The 20,024-nt window shown below is 41.7% G+C and overlaps 1 protein-coding gene across 1 annotated transcript in view; it reads left to right on the plus strand.

The window, feature by feature from the left end:
- The window catches only part of LOC126456431 (guanylate cyclase 32E-like), a 566,897-nt gene that overhangs the window by 219,285 nt on the left and 327,588 nt on the right, over positions 1 to 20,024 (plus strand). Inside the window, exons 7-10 of the mRNA XM_050092180.1 lie at positions 5,270 to 5,354; positions 9,889 to 10,041; positions 11,588 to 11,743; positions 14,317 to 14,322. Of these exons, the coding sequence (XP_049948137.1) occupies positions 5,270 to 5,354; positions 9,889 to 10,041; positions 11,588 to 11,743; positions 14,317 to 14,322 (400 nt within the window). The remainder of the gene's footprint in view (positions 1 to 5,269; positions 5,355 to 9,888; positions 10,042 to 11,587; positions 11,744 to 14,316; positions 14,323 to 20,024) is intronic.

Below are 20,024 nucleotides of genomic sequence, written 5' to 3' on the forward strand. Positions count from 1 at the left end.
ATTGTTTGCCAATGTTTTATGTTCGAATTCGTTGAATGCTTCTCTCATTGCTCTCTTTACGCTCTTTTTCGCTTCGTTCAGCTTTTCCTTATCAGCTATGATTCGACTACTCTTAAACCTATGATGAAGCTTTCTTTGTTTCCGTAGTACCTTTCGTACATGATTGTTATACCACGGTGGATCTTTCCCCTCGCTTTGGACCTTAGTCGGTACGAACTTATCTAAGGCGTACTGGACGATGTTTCTGAATTTTTTCCATTTTTGTTCCACATCCTCTTCCTCAGAAATGAACGTTTGATGGTGGTCACTCAGATATTCTGCGATTTGTGCCCTATCACTCTTGTTAAGCAAATATATTTTCCTTCCTTTCTTGGCATTTCTTATTACACTTGTAGTCATTGATGCAACCACTGACTTATGATCACTGATACCCTCTTCTACATTCACGGAGTCGAAAAGTTCCGGTCTATTTGTTGCTATGAGGTCTAAAACGTTAGCTTCACGAGTTGGTTCTCTAACTATCTGCTCGAAGTAATTCTCGGACAAGGCAGTCAGGATAATGTCACAAGAGTCTCTGTCCCTGGCTCCAGTTCTGATTGTGTGACTATCCCATTCTATACCTGGTAGATTGAAGTCTCCCCCTATTACAATAGTATGATCACGAAACTTCTTCACGACGTTCTGCAGGTTCTCTCTGAGGCGCTCAACTACTACGGTTGCTGATGCAGGTGGTCTATAGAAGCATCCGACTATCATATCTCACCCACCTTTGATACTTAACTTAACCCAGATTATTTCACATTCGCATTCGCTAATAACTTCACTGGATATTATTGAATTCTTTACTGCTATAAATACTCCTCCACCATTGGCGTTTATCCTATCCTTGCGGTATATATTCCATTCTGTGTCTAGGATTTCGTTACTGTTCACTTCCGGTTTTAACCAACTTTCCGTTCCTAATACTATATGCGCACTATTTCCTTCAATAAGAGATACTAATTCAGGAACCTTGCCCTGGATACTCCTGCAGTTTACCAATAATACGTTAACTTTTCCTGTTTTTGGTCTCTGAGGACGGACGTTCTTTATCAACGATGATAATGTCCTCTCTGGTAAGCCGTCAGGTATTTTATCGTTTCGCCCAAGGGGGGGTCCCTCTAACCTAAAAAACCCCCGTGTGCACGCCACACGTACTCTGCTACCCTAGTAGCTGCTTCCGGTGTGTAGTGCACGCCTGACCTGTCTAGGGGGGCCCTACAGTTCTCCACCCAATAACGGAGGTCGATGAATTTGCAACCATTATAGTCGCAGAGTCGTCTGAGCCTCTGGTTTAGACCCTCCACACGGCTCCAAATCAGAGGACCGCGATCGACTCTGGGCACTATGCTGCAGATATTAAGCTCAGCTTGCACTCCGCGTGCGATGCTGGTTGCCTTCACCAAATCAGCCAGCCGCCGGAAGGAACCAAGGATGGCCTCAGAACCCAAGCGGCAGGCGTCATTCGTTCCGACATGTGCTACTATCTGCAGCCGGTCACACCCAGTGCGTTCAATAGCTGCCGGAGTCCACATTACGGACGAGACCCCCCGGCAAGCACACCGAGTGCACACTGGCATTCTTCCCCGACCTACCCGCTATTTTCCTGAGGGGCTCCATAACCCGCCTAACGTTGGAGCTCCCTATAACTAATAGGCCCGCCCTCTGTGACTGTCGGGACCTTGCCGGAGAATCGGCCACTGGCCCAACAGGCGAGGCATCCTGTGGTGGCTCGGAAACGATGTCATCACCACTAGGAAGCACCCCGTACCTGTTGGAAAGGGGTAAGGCAGCTGCCACGCGGCCAGATCCCACCTTCGCCTTTCGGCCAGGCACGCGCGAGCCCACCACTGTCCGCCATTCACCCTGGAGTGATGGCTGACCGGTAAGATGCTCACTGCCGGAAGACGCAGCGACATCAGGGGTTCCATGTGATTCCAAGGCCACCGAAGTAGGCATAGGTCTCACCACAGTTGCCCCAACGCCACTACGAGCCGACGCCCGCGCCTCGAGCTCGATGAGCCTAACAGACAAAGCCTCCACCTGCCCCCGAAGAGTGGCCAATTCTCCTTGCGTCCGCTCACAACAACCACAGTCCCTACACATGACTATGTTTACCCTACTCTACACGATGACAAATTCCTAAGATAATCTTCTGATGAGCTACTCTGATAATCAAGAAACACTCACTGAAATACGAGACGCGAAGGTTTTCCCAGAAAAACTATTTAAAAGCTAAGCGCAGCAAATAAGTACAAAAACGCTTTATACAAACAGTACTCGCTGCTGCTGGTGCTCTCGCTCTGGCTGTCACAAGACAACTGCTGATTCAAGTGACTAGTGGCTAACGGCCGCGAAACAAACAAAAGACGGTTTTAGGGCGCTTTCTGTTCTAAACGATCAAGAAAACACTAAGAAATCTAACACGAAAACTACGTAAAGTTTTATCAAGAACTGTTAGTTACTATGCAGAGCAGATAAACACAAATAGAATCCCTTCCTTAGTGGAAGGTCGTAAACAAAATGCAAAATAAACGCTTTATACAAACAGTACTCGCTGCTGCTGGTGCTCTCGCTCTGGCTGTCACAAGACAACTGCTGATTCAAGTGACTAGTGGCTAACGGCCGCGAAACAAACAAAAGACGGTTTTAGGGCGCTTTCTGTTCTAAACGATCAAGAAAACACTAAGAAATCTAACACGAAAACTACGTAAAGTTTTATCAAGAACTGTTAGTTACTATGCAGAGCAGATAAACACAAATAGAATCCCTTCCTTAGTGGAAGGAACTAGAAAAGAATGGTACTATCCTATTTCTAGACGTCGAAGTGTACAGGAGAACGGAGGGCACACTGGGGCACACAGTATATCGCAAGCATACACATACAGACAGGTATCTTCACGCCCAATCCTACCACCATCCAGCGCAGAAGAATTCTGTCATCCGCTCTTTGGCAATCCGTGCCCAGCGCCTAAGTGATGCTCAAAACATCACACCTGATCTTAAAAGGTTACGCACAACGTTTCTAACCAATGGCTACAGCCATAAGTCGATAAGCACAGCCTTGTCGACGAACACAAGCACGAAAGATAAGCAAGAAATAGACAAACTGCAGCCAACAGTGGGCTTACCTTATCTGAAAAACGTTACTGACCGAATAGGCAAACATCTTCGCCGCGTTGGGGTGCAGCCTGTCTTATATAGTGGTCGTAGGATCCAGGACGTGCTAGGCTCCACTAAGGACAAGGTGAAGGTGGATGAATTACACACTGCAGGCGTTTACAAGGTGGAATGCGAATGTGGAGAGGCATACATCGGCGAGACTGGTAGGCCAATAGCAATGCGCATTCCGGAACACGAGCGTTATATTCGTCTAGGGCAACACAACAAATCCGCAGTGGCAGAACATCACCAAGACTGCGGAAAAGAAATAACATTCAGCGAAGCCTGTGTGTTGGCCAAGCAGCCAATTATGACGAAACGCAAAGTCAGAGAGGCCACCGAAATACTTAGACACCCTAACAACATGAACAGGGAGGATGGACTCAGGCTTGCCCCATCTTGGCTGCCAGCAATCAGTGGCCAACAGACCGCACTGTCAACACGAGACACGAGCACTACCGGCGAGTAACTGCCGCCGCACGGCTGACGTCCAGCAGTTGGTAAACAGCAGCAAACTTCTCACTCGACGGTGACCACCAATCATGGTACATAACACAAGAGCCAATAGACAACAGAGGTCACGTTCTCCCTCCACCGCAATAACCTATTAAAAATAAAGTTCCCTCGCCTTCTTCCTTAAGTGACCAATGAAACTAACTACCTTTTTAAAATTATGACGTAATGGCATGCGCAGTGAACACTAACAACAAAATATAAAGGACACTGCATAGCTAGAACGCACCATTAGACCCAGAAGGAGACCACTGCAGTCGTGGCCGAAACGTTGGTTTTTGTCTAGCAACGGTAGTTTTTACGTTATGAAGCGGCACCAAACCCAGAAAACTTTTATGTCGACTCGTCACGTACTCTAACGGCTATAACCAGCGAGTATATAAGGAGCAGATTCGTTGTCAACAGTTGAGTGGAACAAACAACCTCTACTGAAGCGACACGTGTCGCAATGAAGCCTAGTTGCAAAATACAGGAGATGATTTTTAGAAACAAATTAAGAATGATAATTTCGTTGGCTGGGCGACCTATACAGCTTTACGACACTAGCTATTGTGGGAAATACACAGCGCGTGTCTGAGCATAATTCCATATTAGGTATTACAGTACGTTAGTGGTCTGTAAGACCTTCCACTGTTGTGACTATAAATCAGGTGTCGCATCTCTTGCTATTGGTTGAATGCCCTTAATACATATTGTGTTCCAAACACTGAACAGCTTAATGTTGAAAATCGTAACAAATTGTACCAATTTTGCAAACGTTATGTTAGTATTCTTGTAGATGTATTTAATTTCATTTTCTTTCTATAGGATCATTGCAACCAGTCCCACCACTCTTAAAGCTGTTCTCGCAAGTTCTGAAGATCCACAATTTTTTGATAAATGCTTTCAGGTTCTGAAGGAGGTCATGATTATATATACTTTCAACGAGAGTTCCCCTTATGTCCTCAATCCTAGGAGTACCGTGCAACCATTTTGAAGGATAGAATGTCGATGTTAACAGAATGTGGGAAATTAACTTACCCTAACAACAGTGAGTCAGTTACTGATTTTGTACAAGGCACTTTTTTATGATCATTTGCTACTCTGAGACTCTAATAATTACACTTCTGTTATGAAAATATAACAAAACTTTCGAGCTCTTAGTAACTTCTGTGGTAAGTACATCAGTTAAAGAAGTGGTTGCAATACTGAACCCTGTGAAACATTGCATATTCAAATGCCTCGCTCACATGTAAGCTACTTTCCTGTTATATGGTAGTTTAAATCTACGTATAAGTTTGTCGGGTGGCATTTGCTGCAGTAATTATATTAATATTCATTTATAAACTAGTAAACTAAATGTCTCTTCCTGATGTCACAGCAAAAAAGATATTTAGTGTATGAACTAATATTTAAATCGACTCCTTGCTTCAGACACACAAATAACATTTTCATTGCTTCTTGTGCGTACAGCTGCGTCACGTTATACGAACAGTTTCTAGTATTGCCCATTAAAACTGTTAATACAGTCTTGCAATGAATGTTATTGACTTTCGTTCGTTAATTTCTGTTTCAGGGAGGTTTGTGAACAGATCAGAAACTTCTCAACAAAGCCACCCTTCTGTGTACCATACCACCACTCCGTGTTCAGAAGTATATCGGTGAGTACTGTGAAAATCATTTACGAATGCAGAAACAAAAATGCACCAACAGCAACAGTAGCTTATCTCTTAGACCTTAAAATTATTAATTCATCAGAGAATACATCCCGTGTTAGTCAGTGACATAGCCGAGTTGATAGATTCTTACCACCAGAAAGTGTGAATGATCGTTTTCTCATGCGGATCAGATGCATCGAATATTCTGAAACGTATTCCAACAAGAGGACATTTTAAAAATAGTTTGCTAACCATGTCAGAAACCAACAGTAATTGGTAACACAATACAATGACAAATATCGGCTACGTGAAGAAAACTGCGTTACTAATTTGGAAAACCTAATTTTAAGCACCAGGAAATAAAAGATTTGGACACAACAAGTTCTTAAAAGATACGCGTAAGCTGTGAACCCATTGCGCGGCAGTTGCTGGGAACGAAATTCAAAGCATAATAATGCAAATGATTAAATATCAATATTAGATAGTCAACCAACAAGTAACGAAGTAAGTGAAATGTAGTACTTCGCTTGTCACAGCTTTTCCGAAAACGCAAATCCGCTGGGCATGAAGTAGTCTGAGTGGCAAATCGGTATTGCTGGAGAAGGAACGAAGTTGTAGACTCACAGAGAAAACGGTGAAGCCGTGACGTTACGTACACAGAGCTTACTGCACGTTTTTAGCTTTGCCAGACCGGAGTCGGTTTCAGGAAAATTCTCCTGGGTGGCATACACAGTCACCCCGATTACCGCAGTAAGAAGTACATTCGAAACGTTGAAATATTTAACACAATGACGTGTCAACACATCCGCAAGAATGTTACTGACAGCTGCACATCGCTTTCATTCACTGCAGTGAACTACAAATGTTTTTACAGTAATGTGAAAAATGCATTACCTCACTTCAATAATCTTACAATACACTTTTCTGGCTCTAGTATTCATGGTGTTGCGCTTAGTACAAAGATTAGTAGATTCTTGCTCATTATTAGTACTTAATATCCTTTCTTAACTCACCGACAGATAATTCAGAGTAAATTAATTAGAAGAATAGAAAACACAAGCATTATTTTATTGTCCGTGAATTCTCTCCTTAGAATACTTCTATATTAATGTTTTGTCTCTGGGAAACCAATGAATGTCCAGGTCATACTGATCGACTGCCAGCTGTCTTCCACTTTTTCCACAAAGGCTCACGGGATCATTATGGTGAACAGGTTGAAAGTCGCGCTGAACCGAAAAGACTGACACAGTACGGTTATCGAGATTTAGATTTTTCAGTGTTTACATCTCATAAGCGAAAGGCTCCATCTCTAAGGACCTTGTCGTCGACAGGATGTTAAACCCTGATCTTCCCTTCTTCCAGCCTCTCTCCCTTCTTTTTCTAACAGACTTGTTAGAAGGCGAGTAATCCTTGTCAGTAAATGCATTCTTCCTACACAGACTGTGTGCTCTGTACCGACACACTGTGTAACAAAAAAAAAAAGTGAAGCACCCGGATGGGGAGAAGGAAACGAAATGATACTTCACCGGTTGAGAGGTACATGTTGTTATTTCAGTGATTAAAGTGCTGAGTCAGATTTACAGCAGAATTGGCAGTATGTGCCCATTGATCATTATGACATTGCAGCCCCTCTTGTCTGGATGGATACATTGATTCGGTTGGAAAGGGCGTCATAAAGCCGTTGTATCCTCTCCTGGCGTAAGCTGGCCCCTAATGATTGCAAATGGTGCTTCATATCCTGAATACTGGCACTGTCCTAGTTAGTCCACACATCTATCAGGGAAAGGCGTGGTGAATTTGCTGATCATGGGAGGACCTCAGCATCACACCAGCAGTTCATGAAGACACATACCATTTGTGAACGAGCATTATCTTGGTGAAAGATGCCACCACGATGCTGTCGCATGAACAGGAACACATGATGGCCCAGGATGTCCGTGATGTACCGCTGTGCCAAGATAATTCCCTCATTCACTATCGGCCGTGACCTGAAGTCATACGAGATGGCTTTCCCCACCATGACGCCAGGTATAGCATCACTGTGCCTCTTCAAAACACTGGAACAAAGGGCCCTCTCCCCATATCGCCTCCATACTAGCCGGCGATGGTCATCTAGTGCAGAATCGCGGATCATCGATGAACACAATCTGCGACATGTATGTTTTTGGATAGGGTCCGCCTTTAGCAAAACACATTTTTTGTTTTTTAACCCAAACATGTTTCACTGCAGTTGCAGCATCTTCAGTGGGCTTTTATTTTCCATCTGTTAAAGATAAAGAGTGTTCTTTGCTATTTGTATACATGTAGCTATTAGTTTTTAAATCCTGATTTCAGATATTTGAACAAACACATAAGTTACGAATTCCTACCTTTTTACCACATGGTGTAGTTTTTCTCATGTGTTGTGTTTCTACAGTGACCGTTTTTTTGCACAGTTTGTCATCTGCAACCACTTATACCTTAAAGTAGACAAATTGTTTGAGCCTAAATTACGATCTGAAAACTTGTTATTTCTAAGTCTGAAATTATTTAATTCTATGTGTGTGTCTATTTACATAATGTTTCACTTACATTTTCCTTTTAATCGTCTTCATCACTGTCAAACACTATATATTGAGTTGTCACTGTCACTGACACTTTAACTGTTTCACTGCTTCACCAGCTGCAAAAACAAACATGGCGGGCAGTGCAACAATTAAAGGTGTAAAAACAAGATGGCTGACAGTGGAACAGTTGAAGGTGGTGTTCATGGTGGTTGTTCTGAATCTTTCAGAGGTGTTTGTGATTTTTTTTTCTCTTTGTGTGTGTGTGTGTGTGTGTGTGTGTGTGTGTGTGTGTGTGTGTGTGTGTCTGTGTGTGTGTGTGTGTTTGTGAAAAGGGAGAGAGAGAGAGAGAGAGAGAGAGCAAGGGTGACAGTAGGTTTAGGGACTTTTTTTGTTTTTCCTGTTTTTGGATTGTGTGTGTGTGTGTGTGTGTGTGTGTGTGTGTGTGTGTGTGTGTGAAAAGGGGAGAGAGAGAGAGAGAGAGAGAGAGAGAGAGAGAGAGAGAGAGAGAGAGAGAGACAGGGTGACAGTAGGTTTAGGGACTTTTTTTGTTTTTCCTGTTTTTGGATTCTGTGTGTGTGTCTGTCTGTGTGTGTGTGTGTGTGTGTGTGTGTGTGTGTGTGTGTGTGTGTGTGTGTGTGTGCGTGTGTGTGTTTGTTGTTTGTTTGTTTGTTTTTGCAGCTGGTGAAGCAGTGAAACAGTTAAAGTGTCAGTGAGAGTGACAACTCAATATATAGTGTTTGACAGTGATGAAGACGATTAAAAGGAAAATGTAAGTGAAACATTATGTCAATAAACACACACATAGAATTAAATAATTTCAGACATAGAAATAACAAGTTTTCAAATCGTAATTTTGGCTCAAACAATTTGTCTACTTTAAGGTATAAGTGGTTTCAGATGACAAACCGTGCAAAACACGGTCACTGTAGAAACACAACACATCAGAAAAACCACACCATGTGGTAAAAAGGTATGAATTCGTAATTTATGTGTTTTTTCATATATCTGTAATCACGATTTAAAAACTAACAGCTACATGTATACAAATATCAAAGAACACTCTTTATCTTTAACAGATGGAAAATAAAAGCCCACTGAAGATGCTGCAACTGCAGTGAAACATGTTTGGGTTAAAAAACGAAAAATGTGTTTTCTAAAGGCGGACCCAGTCCAAAAATATACATATTGTTGAGGAAAACACGGAAGGAAAGAGCTTCAACCCCAAGATGATTACAATCTGCGACATTCAGCAGCAGTCTACGCTTCTCGGTAACGTCACCTCCAAACGCAGCTGTTTGTATTGTAGTGTTAAAAGCCACCTACACATGGAGCTGTGATAGCCTAGGCTGCCTGCTACCATTCTCCGATGAGACAGAGTGTTGCAGTAAGTCCATTACTCGTTCTCGGACGGCAAGCGCAACAGTGTAGGGGTTACGATTTGCTTGGTTCACAATATGGCGAACCTCCTGTGTGGTGATCAAGCATGGTCGACTGGAACCTTGAAGACGAGTACGCCTGTTTTCACTTTCACATGTGCAGTCCAACATTGGGCCACTGTCACATTTGAATACCCCACAAATCTGGAGATTGCACGATTCGACCAGCCGGCCATATGGAGACCCACAATAAGGCCGCTTTCAAATTCTGCCAGATGCTGATAACGCTGTCTCACAGGAGTACCCGGCATCTCTGTGTCTTACACAGTAATCACTCGACATCTGATACTATTGACGTCCTTTACATAGCCTACCAGGCTTCATAACAATGCTACACACAAACAACACCAATGCACTCTGGTGCCTTTCTACCTGTCACAGAGAACTGCGACTCTAATCATTCACATACCCGCCTATAGTGTGTACGTGCACGAAGTTAGACTGACATCCGATCATGCCTTCTGGGTGCTTCACTTTCTTTGTCAGGCAGTGTACATTAGATCTACATCCCCCTGTTGAAATTAAAGCAATGTAGTCAGTATTTTTAATTCGCAGGTACCAATCGAAGCGGCGCATCTGTATGATGCTGTTATGATATACGCAAGAGCACTGACGGAAGTTTTTGCTGACGGTGAAAATCCAACGAACGGGACAGCTGTAATTGAAAGAATACGGGACAGATCATATCACTCTGTCAAAGGACATGATGTGAGTTTATCAAAGTATGTAACTATTTAAATCCTGACGCAGTGCACCATTAAGTCCATTTTAAGAAATAATTTTGACGAGCTGAAAACTAATCAGGCAAGGGAACATCAAATTCCTTTCCCTCTCCCTTTAGCGGGACGAGTTGACGTTAAATTTAAATAAATGTTCTTGAGCAACCGTACTTGAATTTATAGTTTTTCACTGTATTTACTTTTACAGTGTTGAATGATAGGTCTACCCTAAACAAAAAAAAATTACTTCATCACTGTTATGTCATCATAATCTTTTTTTACATTTTTTTAAAACTGTTACGTTATCCGGTTTCATACTCTTATATATGGGTCGCTCTAAAGCTCTAAAATTCGCATTACAAACATGCAGGACTTGTAGAGGTGACTGAGTACATAACGTTCTGAATAGGAACCCATGTACGGAAACGTACCGTTTTCGTGCTATAACCATTTGAAAACATGTTGGTAATGCGATCACTTTTACAATCAATTTATTAGGCATGATCACTTGTCCTACAAATCCACTCATTAATAACCGAAGAAATAAAAAGGAAATTTAATTTTCACAAACACTGTTGTTTACAGTTAAACTGCTCTCATTGGAGCACCACAGTCAGGCCTGCTGACGTGCGTCTTTCTCAAAGCCGTTGCCAAAAGAGTACGCGACGGAGCCGGACGTTGTGGATAACGATCTTGATAAAGGCGACGAGCAAGTCTTCCTTTGCAATAAGCTTCCCTGTACAGAAGGATCAGGTCAGTGTATCCTGCAAACGTGAACCCCTCCATGTTGCTCTATCACTCAGAGACACGTGAATGGGGCTCGAACGAGGTCAGAGAGGTAGGATAGTCGTCAAATGTCATCAACCGATCCGACGTAAGCAGCCCCCACCATGACTACCCTGTTGCGTGCCTACCTAGCAAACACGTTTTCAAAGAGCAGTAGCATGGAAACAGTAAGTTTCTGTACGTGGTTTCCCATTCAAAATATTGTCTCCACGGTGCCCTCTATAAGTCCTGGATATATATATAAGGGAAGTTTTAGAGCACCCTGTAGAAGCTACTTCAGTGAAAAACGATAAACCTAGAAATCACTCATCACACCTCTCAATGTTGTAACTGGTAACATGAATACAGTATAAGAACGCGCAAATACAGGTACAAATAATGCAGTGGATTTGACAAACGTTAACAAATCTAGAATAAATAGTAACAGTTAACATTCCGAATAAGATTCAACATTAATTCTTTCAAGAACAAAATTCATTGTACAATGACACTCCACCGTATCCACTGGCATATTTCGTAAAATTCATCATGAACAAAAAGTAACAGATTATTTACTAGTCACTGCACAATCATTTTATTGTTAAATTTTCATTGATCAAGACAAAGTTTAACATTTGACATGGAAAAATTTTAATGTAACAATTCATTTAAGCACCAAATTAATTTGCTACGAAATTCTAATCTAGACATTACAAAATTTGAAATTTATCTAAATGATGTCATGACCAATGCCTCCACATTGTCTGCAGGTATACATAGACGTAAATGGAGACGCCGAGGGCAACTACACAGTGATGGCTCTGATGGAGGATGAATTGATGAATGGCACGTTAAGCGTCAGTATGCAGCCAGTTGGGTTCTTCCAGTACGCTCATGACAACGGTAACAGCATTACCGACTTGCCGGTGAGCCCGATGATTTTCAATTATTGTATCTTTTCTTGTTCACGTCAATATATCTGCATCCGAGCTAAGCAGAAAGGTCGTTGTAGCACTCGGAAGGCGTTGGGCCAAAATCCCAGTACAGACATCCATAATTAGGTTTCCTGGATCACTTAAGTCACTTAACGCACATACGGGACACTTCCTTTGAAAATAGCACGTCTGGTTTCCTTTCGCATCATTATAAAACCGCACCTGCGCACAATTCGCAATGGACTCATCGTCGTTGGGATACAAAACTATGGACTGACTTCAGCAGGTCTGTCGTAAAACATTCAAAGAAATATACTAAAAATATAATTGCACTGGTCTATCGAAATTTTTAATATCGAAATTCACAGGAATGTAATGAATCTCCTTCTCTGAAATATTTTATTTCCTCCGTCTAAGACATACAGGTAAGACAAAATATATTTGACACTGTCTGCAGTTATAGTTCAATTCTTTTATCTTGGCGGTTCGTGCATGCCCGCCCAGACGCGGGAGATTGTTGCGTTGCCAGTTGCACGCTCCAAGAGAAGCAGTGCCATAGTATAGTTCGCAAACTTACCTTTAGAGGGGGAGCGCGCAGTTTATGAAGTAAAGCCACCACGACTGCATTAACCCTTTCGCTGCTACAGAGGCGTGCTCCCCGCATTCCGCAATGTGCGTGATTTTGTCATCATTGCACTGCCAGCCTGTGCAGACACATGGTGTTTCGACTGTTTTGACGCACTTTATCATTCGATTTCACAAAAACTATTTGGCCCAAAAATTTGATTTTTACTCATCTTCTTGACTGATACCTTCCCCCATAAATGACTTAATTTTGCTTCGGTGTTCAACGCAGTTATTGTGCAGCATTAGATGTAGTTAACCATTGCACGAAATTTTGAAGAGTTTGCAGAGGTAAAAGTCCATAGTGTATACTTTCCGTAGGGTTGATTTTAGTTGCCACTAGAAATTTCAAAAAATTACATTCAAACGAATAAAATTCATGAAGTAAGACACTTCGATATTGTTTTTAAATAACGAAAATAATAAGCACCGATCAAGGATTGAAACCTTTCGCTTAGCAGCCATACACTTTAACCATTACGCTAATCCAACTCGTCATTCAATATATCTCCCGGAGGACTTTAAAATATCATGCAAAATACCGACAAACACTGTTGGTATGATTATGAATTACTCACGTTTCGTCGAAATACAATAGGAAATAAACAATTACCGCTGTTCTTTATTGCGAAAAAGCGGTTAGTGAGAATGATACAAACACCTTTCCTTGCTATCGCCTGAATTAGGAGGCTTATTGCTTGTTTGGTTTAATTAATTAATAGAATATGAAGCAACTGGTATAAAGAAAGCTTTTCCCAAACTTTCTATAAAAGAAAGTCTGCTATCAAGACATTGCTTTTGTTCAATTACTTTATTTATGACTGAACGTTTCTAAAACTGAAGACTATCGCCTGAATTAGGAGGCTTATTGCTTGTTTGGTTTAATTAATTAATAGAATATGAAGCAATTGGTATAAAGAAAGCTTTTTCCAAACTTTCTATAAAAGAAAGTCTGCTATCAAGACATTGCTTTTGTTCAATTACTTTATTTATGACTGAACGTTTCTAAAACTGAAGACACTTGTCTGTGCTCTGCACAGCAGTTGAGCTCTGGCAACGTCGTTCTCTGTTCATTGGCTGACTGTTTTGTGACGTCAGATGCGCAGAACGAACCTAAACTCGTCCGCCGTCATAAAGGACGCACACTTTAGTACGTATTGTTCGCAGATTAACAAAGAACTCCAATAGAAGAGTAAACACTGTTACATTTTTGCAGAATTTACATGTAGAAAAATTAAGTGCGTTGTGTAGAAGAAATATGTACCGTAGCAAAAATCTCGGAGCACTGAAACTCTTAGTAGAAGAAAATGTTCTTAACTCCTTTTCGATATAAAACAGCGACGTAAAGAAGTGCCAAAATTAGTCAACAGACATATGTTGAAATCTTAATAACATATGAAACTGTAATAAAAAGAAAGTTGTAAGAGACAACAGTACCAGAAATGGACGCCATCCGTGTAATCGGATTAATTAGTATATATTTCGGAAACGATGTGTGCTCTTGTACCGTACAACAACAACGTATTTCGACTTTATAAATAAAGTTAAAATATCAAATAAAATGTGTAGGAAATCTAAAAAGCTTGTACTACAAGGTTAAGTACAGATGTCAACATTATAGTCCACCCGCACATAATATGGTCAAATATCCAAAAAGACTCGGTGTAACATGAACATCGTTTCGATCAAAGTAATTATTCTTGATTTTTGTAGATAAATAAGATGAGAACAACATTAAAATTAACAGTTTACTGTCTCGTTCCCTATACGAAGCAGATATTGAGTTCTGACAAATCAAGTAATGAATTTTTAATTTTATATATGTACAAAGTATGTGCGTTTTTAAAATTTAATTGTAATGGGTGTATTGTTTTCCGCAAAAACCTATAAATTTAATTAAAAAAGAGAATGGAAGCGTTGCTGGAAGTATTAATAATAAGGTTAGGGTGTCTAAGGTCCCTGCTCTTATCAACGAACTTACCTCAGAAACGGTGTTGCATTTGTTCAGCCAAGTCAGTTTTCTGAAGTAAGTACAATCTATCCTCCAAGCTACAAATTTATGTTTTTAAATAATCAAAAATTATCAAAAAAGTTTCAACTGCGTGTTAAAATTTACTCTGGTTTATTTGTGGCTACACAGTCAAGATGTCCACAATTTCAAGTTGGGAAACCCTGATCGGAATCAGGAATAAACAGTTTAAATAAAAGTACATGAGATCAATTATTATTATAATAAAAAAAACTGATTCCACACCGCTTTGATGTTTTCGCAGATTGTTCCACGATAGTATTTACATAGTGTTGAATCCAATTAAAATTGGAAATGCTTTAACAAGAAAACATTTTCAATTCAACATTTAGAAAAGTATTGCCTCACCATTCTTCTAAAAGGGAAATATGTGCCCATTCGCCAGATGAATTCTTCATTGTGCTCACAAAAGGCGGAAGCCAATTATAAATCAACAACCAGTCCACAACCTTCTTCTTACTGCATAGATATTTTAAACTAAACTGAATACAATCGCGTACATTAAGACGAAAAATAAGTAACGCGAGTTTTATTTGCAGCTGTACAAATGTATCATACTGTGGCACCAAAAGTGTTCAAATGGTTCAAATGGCTCTGAGCACTATGGGACTCAACTTCTGAGGTCATCAGTCCCCTAGAACTTAGAACTACTTAAACGTAACTAACCTAAGGACATCACACACATCCATGCCCGAGGCAGGGTTCGAACCTGCGACCGTAGCGGTATCGCGGTTCCAGACTGTAGCGCCTAGATCCGCTCGGCCACTTCGGTCGGCGCTTGTTACTAAGCGCGCGAAGAAAACCAAGAAATTTCCATCGCGAGGTGGCGAGAGAGACATACAGTATGGTGACAAAAGCAATGGGGTAGCGATATGCGAATATACAGGTGACGGTAATTTTACCTCAGGTGAATCATGTGAAAATGTTTCCGTAGTGATTATCGCCACACGACGGGAATTAACAGACTTTGAACGCGGAATGGTAGTTGGAGCTAGAAGCATGGGACATTCCAATTCGAAAATCGTTGGGGAATTCAATATTCCGAGATCCACAGTCTCAAGACTGTGCCGAGATTACCAGATTTCAGGCATTACCTCTCATGCAGAAAACGCCGTGGCCTACAGTCTTCACTTAACGACTGAGAACAGAGGTGTCTGCCTACAGTTCTCAGTGTTCACAGAAAAGCAGCAGTGCGTGAGATAGCCGCAGAAAACAATGTGGCACGTACGACGAACGTATCTATTAGGACAGTGCGGCGAAATGTGGGGTTAGTGGGCTATGGCAGGAAAATGGCGTTAGTGGGCTATGGCAGCAGACGATCGACTCGAATGCGCTAACTGCGCGACATAGCCGGCAGCGCCTCTCCTGGGCTCGTAACCATATCGGTTGGACCCTAGACGACTGGAAAACCCTGGCTACCTCAGATGAGTCTCGATTTCAGTTGATAAGAGCTGATATTAGGGTTAGAGTATGGCCCAGACTCCACGAAACCCTGGACCCAAGTTGTCAAAAAGACACTGTGCAAGCTGGTGGTGACTCCATAATGGTTCGGGCTGTGTTTACATGGAACAGACATGTGTCCTCTAGTCCAACTGAACAAGTCATTGACTGTAAATGGTTATGTTCAGCTACTTGGACACCATTTCCAGCCATTCAGTCATTCAACGATGGAATTTTTGTAGATGAAAGTGCGCCATGTCGCCGGGCCACAATTGTTCACGATTGGTTTGAAGACCATCCCGGACAGTTCGAGCAAATGATTTGGCCCGACATGAATCCTATCGAATATTTATGGAACATAATCGAGAGAGCAGTTCGAGCAGAAAATCCTCCACCAGCAACACCTTCTCAATTATGAAGGGCAGTAGAGGCAACATGGCTCAGAATTTCTATAGGTGTCTTCCAACGACTTGTTAAGCCCACACCACGAAGAGTTGCTGCGCTACACGCTTAACGACAGGATATTAGGAGGTATCCCATGACGATTGTCATCTCAATGTAGAACACTGTTGAGCACACACTGTTGACGCACACAATTAAAGAAACAATATGAAAACCTTTGAAAGAAAATGTGGTGTTCATAATGATTCCTTCAGGAATGTCATCCAGAATATATTGGACAAACACGGAACGACGAGAACACTACAGCGGTCGTACCTGCAAGTCAGTGGGAGCTGCTTGCTATAAACTACGAGTCAAAATGGAGTTAGATGCCTTTCGGATTGGTGGCAGAGACCTCCACTTCACTGAGCTTAGGGAACAAGCCTAAAGAGAATGCTTGCTTATCACTACATCGTGGAGTGGGCAATGAAACTAAGCGACGTGGGAAAACTAATGACATATTGTGAATGACTCTAAGAGTTAGTTGTCGATAAAGATGATTTATTACGATAAACCTTACGTTCGAAAGTGTCGTGTCTACAAATAGAAGGTATAGTGGTCGGACTTTAGTAAATCCGTTTTCATCAACAGAATAGAGGCCATAAATGAGGACCAGCAATCAGCTGGACGCTTGTGAACAAACATTATGTTACTTCTACCACGCAATAGATAGCATGTTTTCTCCAGGATTTGATTGTGTGAGTAGAGTTACTGTCTACTCGCTCGACAAATCTGTCGGCAACAACGTTGTTTGTGTGAGGTGTTTTGCATGGATTCTTGTGTTTGGTGAAATCTGACTCGATGAGTTCAAGTGAAATATTTGAGGATACGTTCTTTACATAATACAGAAAGCCGCGTTTTCTACTGACAGAATCAGGTAACCGTTTTGAATAATGCAGGTAATGAATCACTGAATACATGTCTTGAAGTATGTAATGTCGATTGTTTACTTCGATAATTCCATCTTTGAAAGAATTATCTACGCCTCATATTACAAGAGGATAATTCTGCAATTGTAAATTTATTACCAAGCGCAATTATTGTTACCGCCGCTTCTCATTACTAACACTTTCGCTTGCATTACTTGCCCTTGTGAGTCTGGATCCCTTGTACGAGTATCAATATAAGTCGAGATGTGTCACATTTCCATAGTGCTTTGTCACACTGTTGGAAGTTAAATGTTTCAGCCATCGCCAACGGTCAAGTTTGTCAATTCCTGTACCTGACTTTGAAGGCCAAACCCGAAATCGGAACCAGATATTTTCCAGGTAATAATGCTCAGGGTATGCCACTTTAGCCAGCATGCTAAAAGAAGTAAAATATGATCCAATTGCAACTAGTGAAAAATTTAAATTTCAAACTGAGTAAAGAGAAGTAGAGGTTAAGAAACTGCACCACTGCATTTTTTCCCCGACTCAAGTCATCGGAGCTGGGCTTCATACAGATTCGATTATTTCCAGTCAAATCCCAGCGAGCTAGGAGTGGGGAAAATGTGTTCCCAGCCACGAACTGATATTCACTCTGACCCTAATCGTTTAAATATTTAAGGATTCCTTAAATTATCCCACGAAATTTGTGATGATCCTACCACAAAGTCAAAACCTGTTACTTCCTCTATACTTGTACAGCTGAAAAAATAATTCAACTCTAATTTCAGTAATTTCTCTGTATCTTACAGTATCCTTTTTCCCTCCTTTTCTTTTATTTACTAGTTTTATTGAATATTTGTTTCCTTCAGTTGAATGTCTTTGGATTTAGCCCCATGCAAAAGTTGTTCTTGATGATTAATAACCTTATCGCCTACTTTATGGGACAATGAATATTAAAAATATTTAATTTTTACGTCGGTCTTCTGTAGATGGGATGCTGGTAACATAAAGAGCCTTTGAGATTAATAGAGGTCAAAAGAAACGAAGTATACGGGCGGCGTTCAGTAAGTAATGTAACACATTTTTTTTCTGTAAGCAGTTTGGCTTTATCAAGATTCCTACACACCATATTATTCTCCACTCTTTTGGCTGCTACAAAACCCTATTTTTCGACATAATCTCCAATTCAATGCGACGGCCCAATGGTACCGTATTGGGGGGGGGGGGGGGGGGGGGGTTGGCTGTATGCCCGCACCCGCACGGTACCATTCCGCTGGTCGACGTCGGAGCCGACGTCTTGCTGCACCAATAGCCTCCTCGTCTCCAAGTACTACTTTTCTCTGAATACATCCTTAATCAAACTAATCGTATGGAACTCGGTAGGTGCGAGATCCGGGCTGTACGGTGGACGAGGAAGAACAGTCCAATGGGCTTCTCTCGGGTGCACAGACTTTTGTGAGTCCAGTTGTGCAACGAGATCGGTCATCTCGAAAGGTAATGTCCACACGTTCGAACATTGGTGAGTCACAGCTGGGTGCGCCCGACCGGCACACGGTAGATCGGGCAGGTTTGCGCGACGTTGTTGCGATGATGTCAGACGCCTCGCCCAACGACTCTTTGTGGTTTTGTTCACTGCTAGGTCTCCGTAGACGAGCTGCAAACCGTTATGAATATCTGTGATATTCTGGTGTTCCAGCAAAAGAAACTCTCGGCTTGGTACCATAGAGTATGTATATCTGTGGAGTGAGAATAGTTTACTGCGCGTGTTCTCAACACTAAACCGGGTTTGTCACGTGATTGTAGGACGACCCTGCTTGTTTACAGTTTGCGGTAACAGCGAAACTTAAATATTACACGTATTCGCCTAATTTTATATATGATTCTGCACTTTGAGCTTTAGTAGCAGCTATAGTGCAGTATTGTCATTATTATGGATGTAAAGAGGTGTTTGTGAAAAGAGTGACAGTTACTGTGTACAACAAATGTATAATTGCATATCGACATGAGACACTTTATTCACTAACGGGAAAAAACTGCAACATAAAAAAATAATTAATGTAGAGTAAACAAATTTTGGGAATACATTTGTCTAGGTAACATATTTAAGTGATTAACAGTGCAAGATCACAGGTTCATGTAAGCGCGAGATAAGCCATTGCAGATGTGAAATGATAGTACATTAATAACCGTTGTAACCCCAGAATGTTGAACGGAAACATGCAAACGTGGATGCATTGTGTTGTACACGTGCCGGGTGTCGGTTCGTCAGTTGGATTTACATGTATGTTGCACTTGGCCTGCCAATACAGGGACAGTTAATGCTGTTTGTAGATGACGGAGTTGTCGTTTGATGATATCCCATATGTGCTCGATTGGATACAGCTCTGATGATCGAGCAGGCCGAGACAAAATGTCGCACTCCTTGACGGATACTGGGTGCCAGCAGTGGGCGAGCGTTATCCTATTGGAAAACACCCCCTGGAATATTCTTCATGAATGGCAGCACAACAGGTCGAATCATCAGACTGACGTACAGATTTGCAGTCAGGTTACGTGGGATAACGACGAGAGTGCTCCTGCTGTCATATGATATCGCATCCCAGACCAGAACTCCAGGTGTAGGTCCAGTGTGTCTAGCACGCAGACAGGTTGGTCGCAGCCCCTCAACTGACATCCTTCTAACGGCCTTCACCGGATCAGCTTTCATCCGAAAACACAATACATCTGCACCCTGCACACCAATGAGCTCTCGATTGACACCACTCAAGTCGCATGTAGCAATGGTTTTGGGTCAGTGGAGTGTATGCCACACGGCGTCTGGCTCGAAGCTACCCTCGAAATGACCGATTTGTGAGAATTCGTTGTGTCA

The sequence above is a fragment of the Schistocerca serialis genome, chromosome 2 (assembly GCF_023864345.2).
Source record: "Schistocerca serialis cubense isolate TAMUIC-IGC-003099 chromosome 2, iqSchSeri2.2, whole genome shotgun sequence".
Taxonomy (NCBI): domain Eukaryota; kingdom Metazoa; phylum Arthropoda; class Insecta; order Orthoptera; family Acrididae; genus Schistocerca; species Schistocerca serialis.